This window comes from Cryptomeria japonica, chromosome 5 (genome assembly GCF_030272615.1).
Source record: "Cryptomeria japonica chromosome 5, Sugi_1.0, whole genome shotgun sequence".
Classification (NCBI taxonomy): Eukaryota; Viridiplantae; Streptophyta; class Pinopsida; order Cupressales; family Cupressaceae; genus Cryptomeria; species Cryptomeria japonica.
Window position 1 is genome coordinate 923,424,976 of NC_081409.1, and position 13,287 is coordinate 923,438,262.

Genomic DNA, 13,287 nt, shown 5'->3' on the forward strand with positions numbered 1-13,287 from the left:
TCGATGAACTGGGCAAGAACATTTATGTGTCGCTTTAGCTCTCTCTTTTCCTGCCCATCTTTCTCCGATTTGGTGAGCATTTTCTTTGCCAATACCTGGAAGAAATGATTGTCTAAGTCTCTACTCATATTTCCCAGTTCCACCTTCGTGATCTCAAAATCATCGGGGCTAGCTTCCTTGTTTTCGTCCTTGGGTTTGTATGAGGCGATTTTAGCGACCCATTTTCCAGTTCCTTCATCATTGTCCAGGCGAGCGGTGGTTTTGAACCTTTTCGGCTTGGGGCTCTTCTCTGTGTACTTAACGACCATTTCTTGAATTGGAATAGTCATGGGAAAAAAATTCCGCTTTCTGTTCACCGAAGTGGTCAACCACTTAGGAGTTGCACTGGAACTGGTTGTTCCTTCGATCGCTTTGGAAGGTGGTGTCATAGCCACGGTCACCGTATGAGAATCTAGGGCATTAGCAACATCGCTATCCAAGTCTTCAACTTCAAATATTTGGGCATCAAGAATCGTATCTTTCACCCCTGTATCCTTTGCTTGATCCATCTTTCTTTGAGTGGCACTTTGGGACCGAGTATGCCGGGGAGCACAAAAATCCAAAGCTGAATTAGACCTATGTCTAAGTTGGGGCGGCTTGTTATCTTTACCTGCATGAACAGGCATAAAAGCATTGTTAGAAAGACGCTTTGGTGAACGTAGAGGGACCTCATTACTTCTCGCAGAATTAGACTTAATGCCTAATTTCGCTGCTTTCTTCTTGGCAACCCACGCTGCGGTCCTTTCCAAAACTCCTTTGGTCCTTAACTGTATATCATCTTTCTCTTCCTTGTCCCAGGCAATTGGAGGCATTTCAATTTCTGCACGGGCTAAGTATCCTGGTTCGAATAGCTCTAGATAGTCCTCTTCGAGCCCCTTAGTGTCCAACTTTACCTGTAATGAAACAACTTGTTCTAACACCATCCTCATATTTCCCTTTTTGAAAACTTCGAGCTCATCACTACAGTCTTCCTAGAAGTCTTCTAATTGTGGCATTGGGAGGTATGGCATTAGACCAAGACTTCGGGAAAAACCCTTATTATCAAAACCTTTCCTTTCAGGATACAAGGAAAAGTTGAAATTCCTGAGATCTGCTCCAATACTCAAAGCGTCGGACATTGAACTGCAAGACAACACGCCCAATTGGATGGGAAAATGACCCTCCCATTTATCCCTGGGTTGTGCCTTTTTGATTACAGAAGTCAGCTGCCTACATATCTCCGCTCGAATAAAGCAATCTGAACAAAAATGAGGGAGCTTGAAAGGCTCCTCTTCAAAACCGCCTATCCTTATGTAATAGAAGCGTGGAAACTGGATATAGAAACTGCCAAACCTCTTTATCAATGTCTGCGCATCCTCGGAGATTCTTTTGGCTTTCATATTCTTCAATTCATGGCACAAGTCGCCCAGAAAAGCATTGTGCACCCTTCTGAAATCCTGCAAGGCCTTATCCTTTTGCAGCATGGGATAGAACTTATACACGGGAACATCCTCCTCAGTGAGCTGTTTTGGTATTCCAACTAACTCCTTAACACGCCAAACAATACAAGAGATACGAAGACATAAAGAAGTTCCGTTTGAACTGTTTAGCCATACTCAGTTGTTCTCTCATTGAATCAACAATCAATTCAGCCCAATCAAGATATTGCTTCCCTTCCAAAACCAACTGCATGTAGCAATAAATCCAGTCGTCGAAGCTGTAAGCTTCAGCAGACCCTCTGGCCCGGTGCAACAAAAGCATAACATCATGAATGTGAGGCAACATGTGATTCTTATTAGGATTCTTGGGTAACCTGGAACCACCTCTTTGAGGAACCTTCAACCAGAATTTTGCTACGTTGTTACGGTGTCCGGTTTTGTCCACGTTGAACTCGGTGATTGACTGAGCAGGGGAAAAGTTGGAGAACTGGTAATCAGGTATCTTGAAGACGGAGGAAATTACTTCACGATTTATGGCAAGAAACATTTCACCATTGTCTCTCCTAATGGTCTCAGAGACTGGGTCGTATCTAGCGATGCATTCCCGAATCAATTCTGGGCAAGGAATGGCTGGGGGAAAAGCTGCCGCTTCTATGAGACCACTACTCAAAATCTCCACACCAAAAGATTTGTCAATTCCCTTGAACACCCTCTCTTTTAAAACCTCAAGATATTCCCCTTTAAGGTTGGTATCGCTAACTATGGGTTCAGTACATGCAAGGCTAAAAACATTCCCGAACAAATGCAGTGTGGACTTCATAATTCAAAGCAATAAGGCTTAATTGGTTGCAGCAAACCTTTCTATGAGAGAGAAAATGCAAGTAAAAACTACTAGAGAGAACAAGAAAAGGACTCACCTTCACAGTTGAACAACCAGACGATGACTAGCAGCAAACAAGACTCCTATCCAGGAAAAACAAAACTGCAGCAACGAGGGACAAACATAGAGCACTAATAATCCTTCATACCTTATACTGAGGGCAATGGTACGGAACCATTAAATGCAATAATTCTAATTGTCAGTCTGAGTGTGTTAAGTTTGTGGATTGGACATCGCACGCATGCATTGAATGCATGGTGGCGTTTTTGAAGTAACCGCTAGTTCCCAAAATGATTACTTACTTCGAAAAGCCAAGGATTGACGTCACTTAAGACATGGTTCACCTTCCGCATATTTGGCAATAAATGCAGCATCAAATCATTTAACCTGCGAGACCCACCAACTTCGTACACATATGAACATCCTGAACAGACTTCTTTGGCGTTCAAGTAGTTCAAGATGTATGCCGCACTCAAGGAAAATCTTTGCTGAGAAAATTAATTATGCCAAGCTACTGACCATTTGTGCTATATTGAACATGTTGAACACGTTTGAACCTCTTGAACTTGGTTCAATGAGTTCAATGCCCAGAGAGAAATGAAGTAACACATTACCGAACAAGAAACTTTTAAAGAGCCGCTGCAAGACACTTGAAGAAAATGTTAGTATGAAAACCTTCCCGAACACCTAGGAACCTATGGAACCTAAATGAACCTGTTGAACCCGGTTCAAGATGGCTCATCGTGTTCACAGAGTTCAACCAATTACTAAAACTTGACCTTTTTGATTGAAAGACGATTTACAAACGTGCTAAGGGCTTGAACCAAGGTGTTACAAGAAAGACAAGGACTCTGAATGGAAATTTTTTTATATTAGGATGACTCGCTCTTGTCATGAGGAATGAATAACACAGTAACACTAGTCTATAATAGTTTAAATTTTAAAACTACTTTATAATATTAATTATAAACTATAGGGGTTCACTCCTTCCCATTCAAAGTGTCATCTGTAATAGTGCATAATAGTCATAATTTTAAAATTAGTGTATAAAATTTTAATTATATATTTGTTTGCAGCAAAATCCATGGGCTGAGCATGCAAAGAGCTTGTGTAATATCGAATCCGCGATTTAGAGAAGATTCGTTAGCTACTTGAAGACCATTTCACATGCCCTTGTGATTTAGGAAGATTCAGGCCCTTTCAAGTTTGGTTGACTACCATTGCTCCTTTTGGTCCTCTATCTAGGTTTTTTTAGAGGTTGGAAAGAAAACTAAAGGAACATAAAAAACCATTTCCATGCCAATTCTGTGCTCACTTCTGTCCTGGAATTGGCGCTATTTTTGAGCGATTTGCTAATTTTGCGAGTTTTTTTAAGGATTTATTGGGTTTTTGCAATGGTCTTTTCATCTTTTTGGCTGTTTTTGGGGGATTTTAGCTTTATTTTAAATCGAAAAATTGTTGAATATTGGGTCAATGATTTTTTACGAAAAAATCGGTTGGCTCCATGATTCACAATTAATCGGGTATAATTGCATTTTTTTGCAGATTATTGCTGCTCTGGACTACCCATTTACCTATGCTTAAGTTTACTCAGGCATCCAACATTATTAGTTATTAGTTATTCAGTGCATTTAATTTTTATTGTTGCTGGTTGTTGGATGTTGGTTACCTCTACAGGATCTCTCCTTGCCTTTACAAGCAAGGCATATGCACATTATTTGCATCTCAATATAGATATCATTTTTCATTGGTGGAATAGCGTTGATTGCTTCTCTTGCATTGTGAAGGTGGTTATCATTTGCAGATTGTTGATTTTGGGTGGATACACCAACACATTCAAATGTTCACTAAGCTTATAAAAACCACCAAAAATGATGTAATGTTTGTTTCTAACTACAATTTTAGTGGAATATTGTAACTGTTAAGCAGAGAGAGCAAGGACAAGCAAGCAACAAATAGTTATGAGAATAAATTAATAACTATACTATTGATGTAAGTGAAATTATCATGTGAAGGGTGGTCACTACAAGGGATGCACAAATCCTACACCTTGTTGATAAATTAAAATATGAATTTGATAATTTTATTGTATTTTTAAGTTATAGGTATACAACAGCAACCATTGTGGTTGGGGCACTGGCTGTTGATCAGTCAGATTTACAAGGCATATGCTCAATCCATTTTGACTGTGCACATTAACTTACTGTTACTGATAGATTTAATAAAAAATTGCATTAAAAAACTATTCTAAGGGAGTTTGAGGATTTGAAGCCAAGAAATAAAAACTGCCTACGAGCTTTAGGAGGTATTTGAAAGCACTCCATACTTCTGCATCCAGCTCGCAAAGAAAATATGGATACAGATTGTCAGGCTGTCCATAGGTCAAGAGCAACATGGTTATTGATGAACAAAGTGTTGAACCCCTCGGTGCAAAAACTAAAATGAGTCATTTTGTTAAGCTTCCATACATTAGTGGTTGTTTTTAAATTTAAATATTTATCTAACCAAAATCTCATTTTTCACTTTTAGCTTGCCATAAACGTCTTTATATCATTTTTGCTCTAGTACATCCCCTGGCAAGTTAAATTCCTAAAGCCTACTCTATTATTAAATTTTATGTCTTCTATAAATCATTAATCTAATTTTTTGTCAGCATCATGCTCGTGTTTAAAATGTTGTTTACTTGAAGAGGCTTAACATATGACAATTTTCATTTTCTTTGATAAAATAAGAGCTGATCGGAAGGTAACCAATGATTTCAGGGAAATTGCAGTGTCAACTAACATAGGACGTTTATTACAAAGGCGTGGGGTAGAGCTCATAGGATCTGCTTACACAAATCCGATTGCAAGCTTTTCAAGATTTTACAAGCTTTCTATTGAAAACCCTGAGGTAAGTTCTTATGATTTAGATGGATTTTGGATGCAACATTGAAGTTTTAAATATATTCATAGGTGGCTTCATCAATTATATAATAGCAATAAAAAACATAGAAAACTCATATTTGGATTTATTTGACAGATTTATTGGAATGTTGTATTTCATGAGATGGATATTTCTTTCAATGTTCCTCCTTCACGCATCTTGCATGTGACTTCATCAAAGGAAGACAACAAATCATTTCCAGGAGGAGTTTGGCTTCCAGGAGCAATGTTGAATATTGCTGAAACTAGCTTGGTTCCTAATAGTAAGAAAAAACCCAATGATGTGGCTATTATTTGGCAAGATGAAGGAAAGAATGATTTTCCATTAAATGTCGTCACGTATGAGGAGCTACGACTAAAAGTTTGGTATGCTTCTCAAACAAAACCCATAGACTTGGTCAGGCATGAAACCATATTGAGGAAAATTGCTTTTGAAATATCTGTCTTGTATATGGGTCTAATCGTGTGGACCTATTTATTTATTTTCTTTATCTTCCCATCTATTTATGATGGATTTTGAAACAAGTTTCCTACTTCTCTGTATTTTTAGTTTCTATGTACTTTTGCTGATCCATAATTTAGTTTAGATAGTCTATTACATAATTTATCAAAATGAATCCTATTCAAATTTGAAATCTTAATGTACATAAATTGTAATGTACCTTGTAGAGACACTTAGATCTCCAATATGGCAAGGAACTAATAGCTTTAAATCAAGTTGTATAAATGGATATAGATATCAACTATGCCACCTTCAACTTACTTTAGAACAGCTTCTAAATTGAATTAATTAACAATAGTTTTGATTATTGAACACTTAGATATTAATAGAAGAAGATAGAATGTAATCAATAATGATGCCACTCCTCTTATATTGGATGAGGCCAAATCTGATATTAATTCTGGAGTTTTGTTTGAAATAATGCAGTCTGATTTGATTACTTGTTGTTCCTGAATTATATCTTTAAGACCATGCATTTGTATGTGTGAGAGGCTATGCCTCTATCTGAATCGCTGTTCCTGAATAGATCCTTATACTCTTGCGGTTTCTTTGATGCCTTGTCTGAATATTTTCTATTTGCTTGTGCCTCCTTAGCCTCGTAATAGGTGGATCAGATGCCACACTTACCTGACTGGTTCATAGGCTCTAAAGAGCACTTCCAATCTGAGTTCTTATTTCTAATTTACAATTCTTCCATCCTTTTTTGTGAGCCCCTATCCTCCTCTAATATCTATCGAAGGGACTGAAGTGATAATTAACTGTTGTAATTAATTAAGGAGAGGAATATTCCTTATATGGAAAATTAGAAGACGATCTTTCTATAACGGAAATGATTGAGAATAGAAACACGAAAGACAGAAAGGAAACTTCCTAAAACTAATTAAAGACGAAAGACAAATGGAAGTTTTTCTAAATACTAACTTAATGACTAAGATGACCATTATAATAATATTTCAATATAATTTTAATACTTCATAAATTTGAAGAATTGTTGTTCATTATCAAAGACTTGCCAACTAAATATATTGTCCGATACTAAAGGCCTTGTGAGCACTTCTACAATATAAAGTCATCGTGGAGAAGCCAACCACACATCAAACTTGGATGCCACAACCACCAAAGAATTAGCTATGATGTTTTTAAATTTTGACAATCCAGTTGATCCCACCTGTCGCAAACAACTCATTAGTGTCCCAAATTGCATTTCGGTATATTTTTTCTGATCTGAGTTCACTGAACACATAAAAACTGCAGTAAACAGACAAATACTGCAACAAAACATAAAAGCTTTACGGTGAAAACAACAAGTGGGGAATTTGCGAAACTACAAAAGAGTCAAGTTTGCAAAATAAAACAAAAACATGAGGAACAATGGGCAACAAACAATTAAGATATATAAGGCAATTGGAGGTTTGAAAGGTTCACAAGTGGGAATTTACCTTGGAGACACATGTCAACTGCCACATGTTTGTTTTTACTATGACTTGTAGGTACATTTGTGATTCACATTATCATTGGACATGACATGTTGCCCTGTACAATTTTGGGTGCATACATATTTGCCTTCTTAGGATAGCCATGCTGCATTACTTGGCATGCCTTGTCCAAAACAAGGCATGGGTGGTGGGTTGTTGATTTGTACGTATCACTCAATGTGCAATTGTTTTCTTGCACACAAACTTGCAAAATGAAAAGAAAGGGGACCAAGTCTCATGTATGGAAACTGTGAGCAAAACTAAAATGATACAATAGACACAAGTACTCACTGTTTTTACAGGGTCTGAAATGCTACTTGATCCGTGAAGTGTAGCATCATGATCTTATGCAACACTTTTTTAGGGAAAGCGAGGGACAAAAAGATTCATGACCAAGACAGGGTTTGGAGTCTAGACAACTTTTTGAGATGTTTGATGTGTTGATATCTGCAAATATAATTTTTTTATACCAAGTCAAATAGGCCAATGTAACTAATAGTAAAAATAGGGCTTTTGGGAGGTCTTTTCCACTCACAAGTTTTGGTAGAAATTGAGCTCTAGTCCATTTGTGATTGATTTGAGTATGAAATAAGTCAGCAAAGAGAGGATGAGATGAGCATTGTAGAAACGGCAGTGTCCCAAGGAGGTCAGTGTCGACGAGTACACAATTTTCAAAACCCTCTTTTTTTTAAAATAGAAAATGTTAGGTTTGTCGCCTAGGGGCAAGAATGTGAGGAATGGGTAGGTTAGAAATGATTGTTGTAAGGAGTAGAATAGGAATGTGATTAGTTGTATATTCTTAATTATTTAGAATAGATTTTCCTTAAGTTCCTTTCTTTTTTAATTTTCTGCAACTTTTGGAGAGGTGACTTTAAATCATTATTGTTAATTATTATTCTCAAATCTTTAAAATCATATTCATTGTAATCTCTAATAAGTTCCTTGGGCACAAGAAATTGGGGAATAGTTGATGATGCTAGACTCATGTTGGAGAAACTATATTTCAAGTTGGTTCTTTTTTGTTTGCATTTATTGTGTTAATATATCATGGAGTAAATTGACAACTAGTTGTACTTAGTCAAGCTTTGTATTGATAACCTTCGTTTACCTGAGTTGTGGGTTTGAATGCTACTAAGTTATTTATTTCTTGAAATTGTGTTTTATTCTTTCAAGGATCCTTGTCTGTACAAAATAGCTGGTCTTTGTTTTAGTAGCTTGAAAGTGTCATTTGTGTTTAGATTAGTAGTTTCTTTCCTTAAATATCCAAAAATCTTGTTTGCAAGGTATGATTGTTAACAAATTTGATGCATGTATTTGAGGCAAAAAATGAACATGTAATCATTTTCATTTATGCAAAACCCCCTTAGTCAATCTTATATAGCATGTGTATTCATGTATCTTCTTTGTAGTTTCTAGTCTAGGGTTAGATTAGCTTAGGTTTATGTTTAATTTGCACACTTTTCCATTTTGTGTTGTCTTACAAAAGACAAATTGTATGCTAACAAAGATTAATTTGTACACGACTGTAAATCACTTTATCTTCTTCATGTTCTTTGCATCTCTAGTACACCTTTTATTGGCAAAGTAAAGCATAGAGGGAATTACAAAATTATTTCTCCAAGTATAACAATCATTATAAGTTTAACAATCATATTATTCTAGACAACTTGTTCACATGTTCCACTCTTTTCACATGAGGTGCATCTCTTTCTTCTGCCAGTAATATGCGTCTCAATATATTCTACTCTTGTATGGAGTTTACATTTATATTAATGCAATATAGTTATTACATGTAAATATTATCTGCCCTTGAATATTCTGCATTCTTACAATATTCTTCTTTCCATTAATTCATAGTTCATTTAGTCACAGTTTTATTTTTTATTTTTTTATAACAGGTCTTGTCTTTTGATATTATTTCATTATTTTGGTTATTACACATTCAGTTACCAACAATTAAGCATACTGGGCTCTCCATTAGCCCTAGATGAATAAGATTAAAGCAACCTTCCTATGAACTTGTTGTGGTATCAAATCGAGCCCAATAAACCAATATTGAGAATGGTACACATGCATTAGGATGCTTATGTTAGGTACTTTCAAGAGACAATATTGAACATGATAAACACAAGCCATAGGAGGTTAGGTACTGACGAAGGAAGTGGACTTGCTCACACAAGTTGATCATAGTAACATTGTTTAGTTGGTTGGTTGCAGTGGTTTTGTTGGACTGCTTTAGAATGTTTATTGCTCATATTGGTCTTTTCCACCCCTTTTGGATCAAGTGTGGTTTGTTGGATTTGATGATCCAAAGGGTAGGATAGAGTTAAATTTTAATAATGTTGTAATGACCTTAATTATGGGATCAGGTGTTAGGTCCTGGGGACAACTGAGAGGGGGGGGGGAGGGGTGAATCAGTTGTCAAATAAATTTAAACCAAAACAATTTAACCAACTTAATGCTTAATACCGGTAAACCAATTAAGTATGCCGGTAGACAGTTATAACAGTTAATTGCTATACCGGTAAGGATTAGTGCATGAAACATAAACACAAAGTCATCCACAACACATAACACCAATATTTGTACTTGGAAACCCTGTAAGGGGAAAAACCACGGTGGGAAACCTTACCCACAATCAGATGATACTACTGCAGATAGTAAGTGTACATAAATGGGGTCTGCACATGCAGAAAGGCCAACAGCCTAGAGCTCACTGCTCAATCACAAAATGGGAGTCACACTGACTACAGTTGGATGGTTAAATCCAATAAGAATGTACTGCACAAAATAGCATCTTCATATGCTGGATTCAGTACCGGTGTAATGCTGATATGCTTTCACAAAAACCTAGCTTCACCTTCAAATGATGTCTTCGTGTATAGCTCTGCTTAATCTTGCATATACCTTCACACAATCCTTTTTCGCATTCCACACTTGATCTTACAAATAAGATCTTACATTTATACCATAACCTAAGACCAATTTTAGTAGGTCGGCTCTACAAGATATTACAATAAAACATTTTACAAACAATATAATATCCGATGCAATAACCGATTGAACATGTCGGCTTAATGCATTTACAACAATAATTAATCATCTCCATAGCGTGCCATGTTGATCTGGAAAAGATAAACCTGCCGGTGTAACCCTAGACCTATTTGCCGATAACAGCAAATATGCAATTGTGAATATACCAATGAACTAAACTCTAGGACAAGATGTCCAGACGATGTCTTCGACATTACCAAGTGTTTTCCATGCCATTCCAAGTGCCGGTGATCATTATATCTTGCCGGTGTACCATATACCAGTAACTATGCAATAGTTACTTGCTTGCCGGTGAATGCTGCTGGATCTCCAAAGTGCTAGTGTTTTAGTAGGTGTTGACATCAATGACAAAACCATACCAAAATACCAACATCAGGCACATTTGGAATTTTAGTGATTATGTTTTGGAAGTTCTACAGTTTTCAATTGCAAGTGTTTTATAGCTAAGTTGTAAATGACAAAATGTCAACTATTGTAACCCCTTGTAAATAAAATTATTCTATTTGAGTATGGGATGCTTGAATGGGCAGCCATTTGCTGGTCATCCCATTATTGCATAACGTGGTAAATTGGCAGGTAGAAGAGGTTGCTTCAAGGAAAGCACTGTTGTCTTTTCTTTTTTTTTTTTAACTGTTTAGCATCTTTAACTTCTACTTGATGAATTTCTTCCTTTATTTTTAGAAACTAGATTGGCCAATTGGTAAAATTTCTTACTGTATGTAATACCCCGGACTCGGATAATGCTTCAAATCTGATGTGGGTTTTGATTTTTGCTCTTGTTTTGTTTCATCATAATGTAATATTGCAACATGCAAACATGCAGATTGAACACGCAAGATGAACGATATAGATTTCCAAGGAACTGAATTGATGAAATACAGAGAATCTAAATAAGTTAATGGGTATTCTTTTGATATAGAAATGTATTGCTGTTTACAAACACATGATGCTGTTACAAATCAGAAAATGCGTAATGCCATCATGTAAAACATACCTGGAATGCCTCCATACAAAAGAAATCAAACCCTCTGAAGATCTGCAAGATGGATCGTTGAATCTCCATGAAAACTGACCAATGATGTGCAACTGTGAATCTTGAGATGACTTCACCAAGGGAGCTGATCGGGGTTTTCTTCCAAATAGCCAAAACCTCTAGGGTTTTTGTCCTAGGGTTTATTGAATCTGCAAGCTAATGCTCTCAAGCTCTCAAGGAAAAGTTTCTTTCAAAATAACAAGTTAAGAATGAATTCTCATTGCACTTTTTCCTCCTTTTATATTTCTTTTTCTTTTCGAAAGTAATACTTTATTTACTTTTCCCTCCAAAAGTGACTTACTTTATAATTTGTCATTGACATTATTGACATTATTATAAAGTCACTTTATAATATAAAGTATGACCAACTGCTAATTAATTAAATGTTAAATAGTCCTAAGTCTTTAGGACTATTTAACATTTAATTAATTAATTTATTCCCTTGCATCAATATAATTAGCCTATAGAAATAAAATAGGCTAATAATCTCCTTTAGGTGATCACTTGGAGAAAGGGGACATTGCATAGTATTAGCCCGATTTATTGTATAAATTGTAGTCTACACTTTAACAAATATTTGTAACTTAATGTTTTTTCTAAATATTATTATATACTAGCAATTTGTCTTATTTTTGTAAAATGGATAGATATAGCAACTATGCTTTTTTTATAAGAAATATACAAACGCTAATGTTTCTGTGGGCCCTTTTCACAAGGATATGTTCTCTCTTTTCTAAATTTAACATTTTAATGCATTGATTTCAATGTCATTATTTGGAAGGAGAAAAGTTTTCACTTGCTAAGGGATTCTTTATCATATTGTAACTAAGTTCATAGTACCTTTATAAACAGAATCTTGCTGAAATAATTGTCACCATTGGTCATTCTGTAATCTTTTTTAAAGCAAACAACCTGTTATCTAATATATTGTTGATGAATTTTTTTTTGCAGTCAGGTTGCTAATGCATTAGAAACATTATGCCTCCCAAAGGGATCAGCAATTGCGATTGATATGCCCATGGCAAGCACTGCAGTTATAATCTACCTTGCAGTGATTTTAGCAGGTTATGTTGTTGTATCCATTGCCGACAGCTTTGTTGCTCGGGAAATTTCTACACGTCTAAGAATTTCTAAAGCTATGGCAATCTTTACGCAGGTTTGCATCAAATACGTTGTATTGTTTGAAACTTTGAACACTAGATAAGTTCTGATTTGAATTACGGTAAAAATTTCTGGACATTTAAGAGTAGCTTATTTGTTGACTTCCCGCATGCCACAATTTTGAATAGGTGGGGCAATTTGTAGCATATGAATCTTTGAAAGAAATGGCAGATAATTATAAGATATTTTCCATATATGTAATATGTTTTGCTTCTGAACTGGAGCTGAAATTTAAAAAAATGAATTATATTTGTGTTGTGTTCCAGGATGAACACTCTTACTTAGCCATTCTGATAAATAAATTTTTGCATTAACCTTCATATTGGTCAGCTTGATATGAATGGCCTAAGATCATTGATGTAGAATTTCAATATCAACAAAAAAGGTATTATTTGTTTTTATAAAATCCCTTACTGGATCTGTTTGCAAATAAATTTGTGTATCCCAAATATATAGTGATGTAATATTTCATTAAACTGGTTGGTTATTAAGAAGTCTATGATTTTCATTCAACAGTGTATTCCATACATCTATGATTTTCAGTCAACAGTATAACCCATGCATATGAATTAACTTTCATGCCTTATGACCAACGTAGCCTTGATTGAATGATCAATATTTAATCTCATATAATCGAATACTACAAGTGCACCTGTTGGTTCGCAGCTGTATTGCCAGACGTTTGCTGTGGTCTCTCCCGGAAGCGTCACCTCTTGCTCATTGGTTGGCAGCGTGAGGGACTCAATACCAAAGTGTGGTTGCTTCCTTCCGATCCTCTATCGCATGGTCAACAGATATGGT

General features: G+C 35.8%; 1 protein-coding gene across 1 annotated transcript in view; it reads left to right on the top strand.

The window, feature by feature from the left end:
- The window catches only part of LOC131066255 (hexanoyl-CoA synthase), a 179,793-nt gene that overhangs the window by 35,301 nt on the left and 131,205 nt on the right, over window positions 1-13,287 (top strand). Inside the window, exons 2-4 of the mRNA XM_058000981.2 lie at window positions 5,100-5,229; window positions 5,359-5,627; window positions 12,277-12,481. Of these exons, the coding sequence (XP_057856964.1) occupies window positions 5,100-5,229; window positions 5,359-5,627; window positions 12,277-12,481 (604 nt within the window). The remainder of the gene's footprint in view (window positions 1-5,099; window positions 5,230-5,358; window positions 5,628-12,276; window positions 12,482-13,287) is intronic.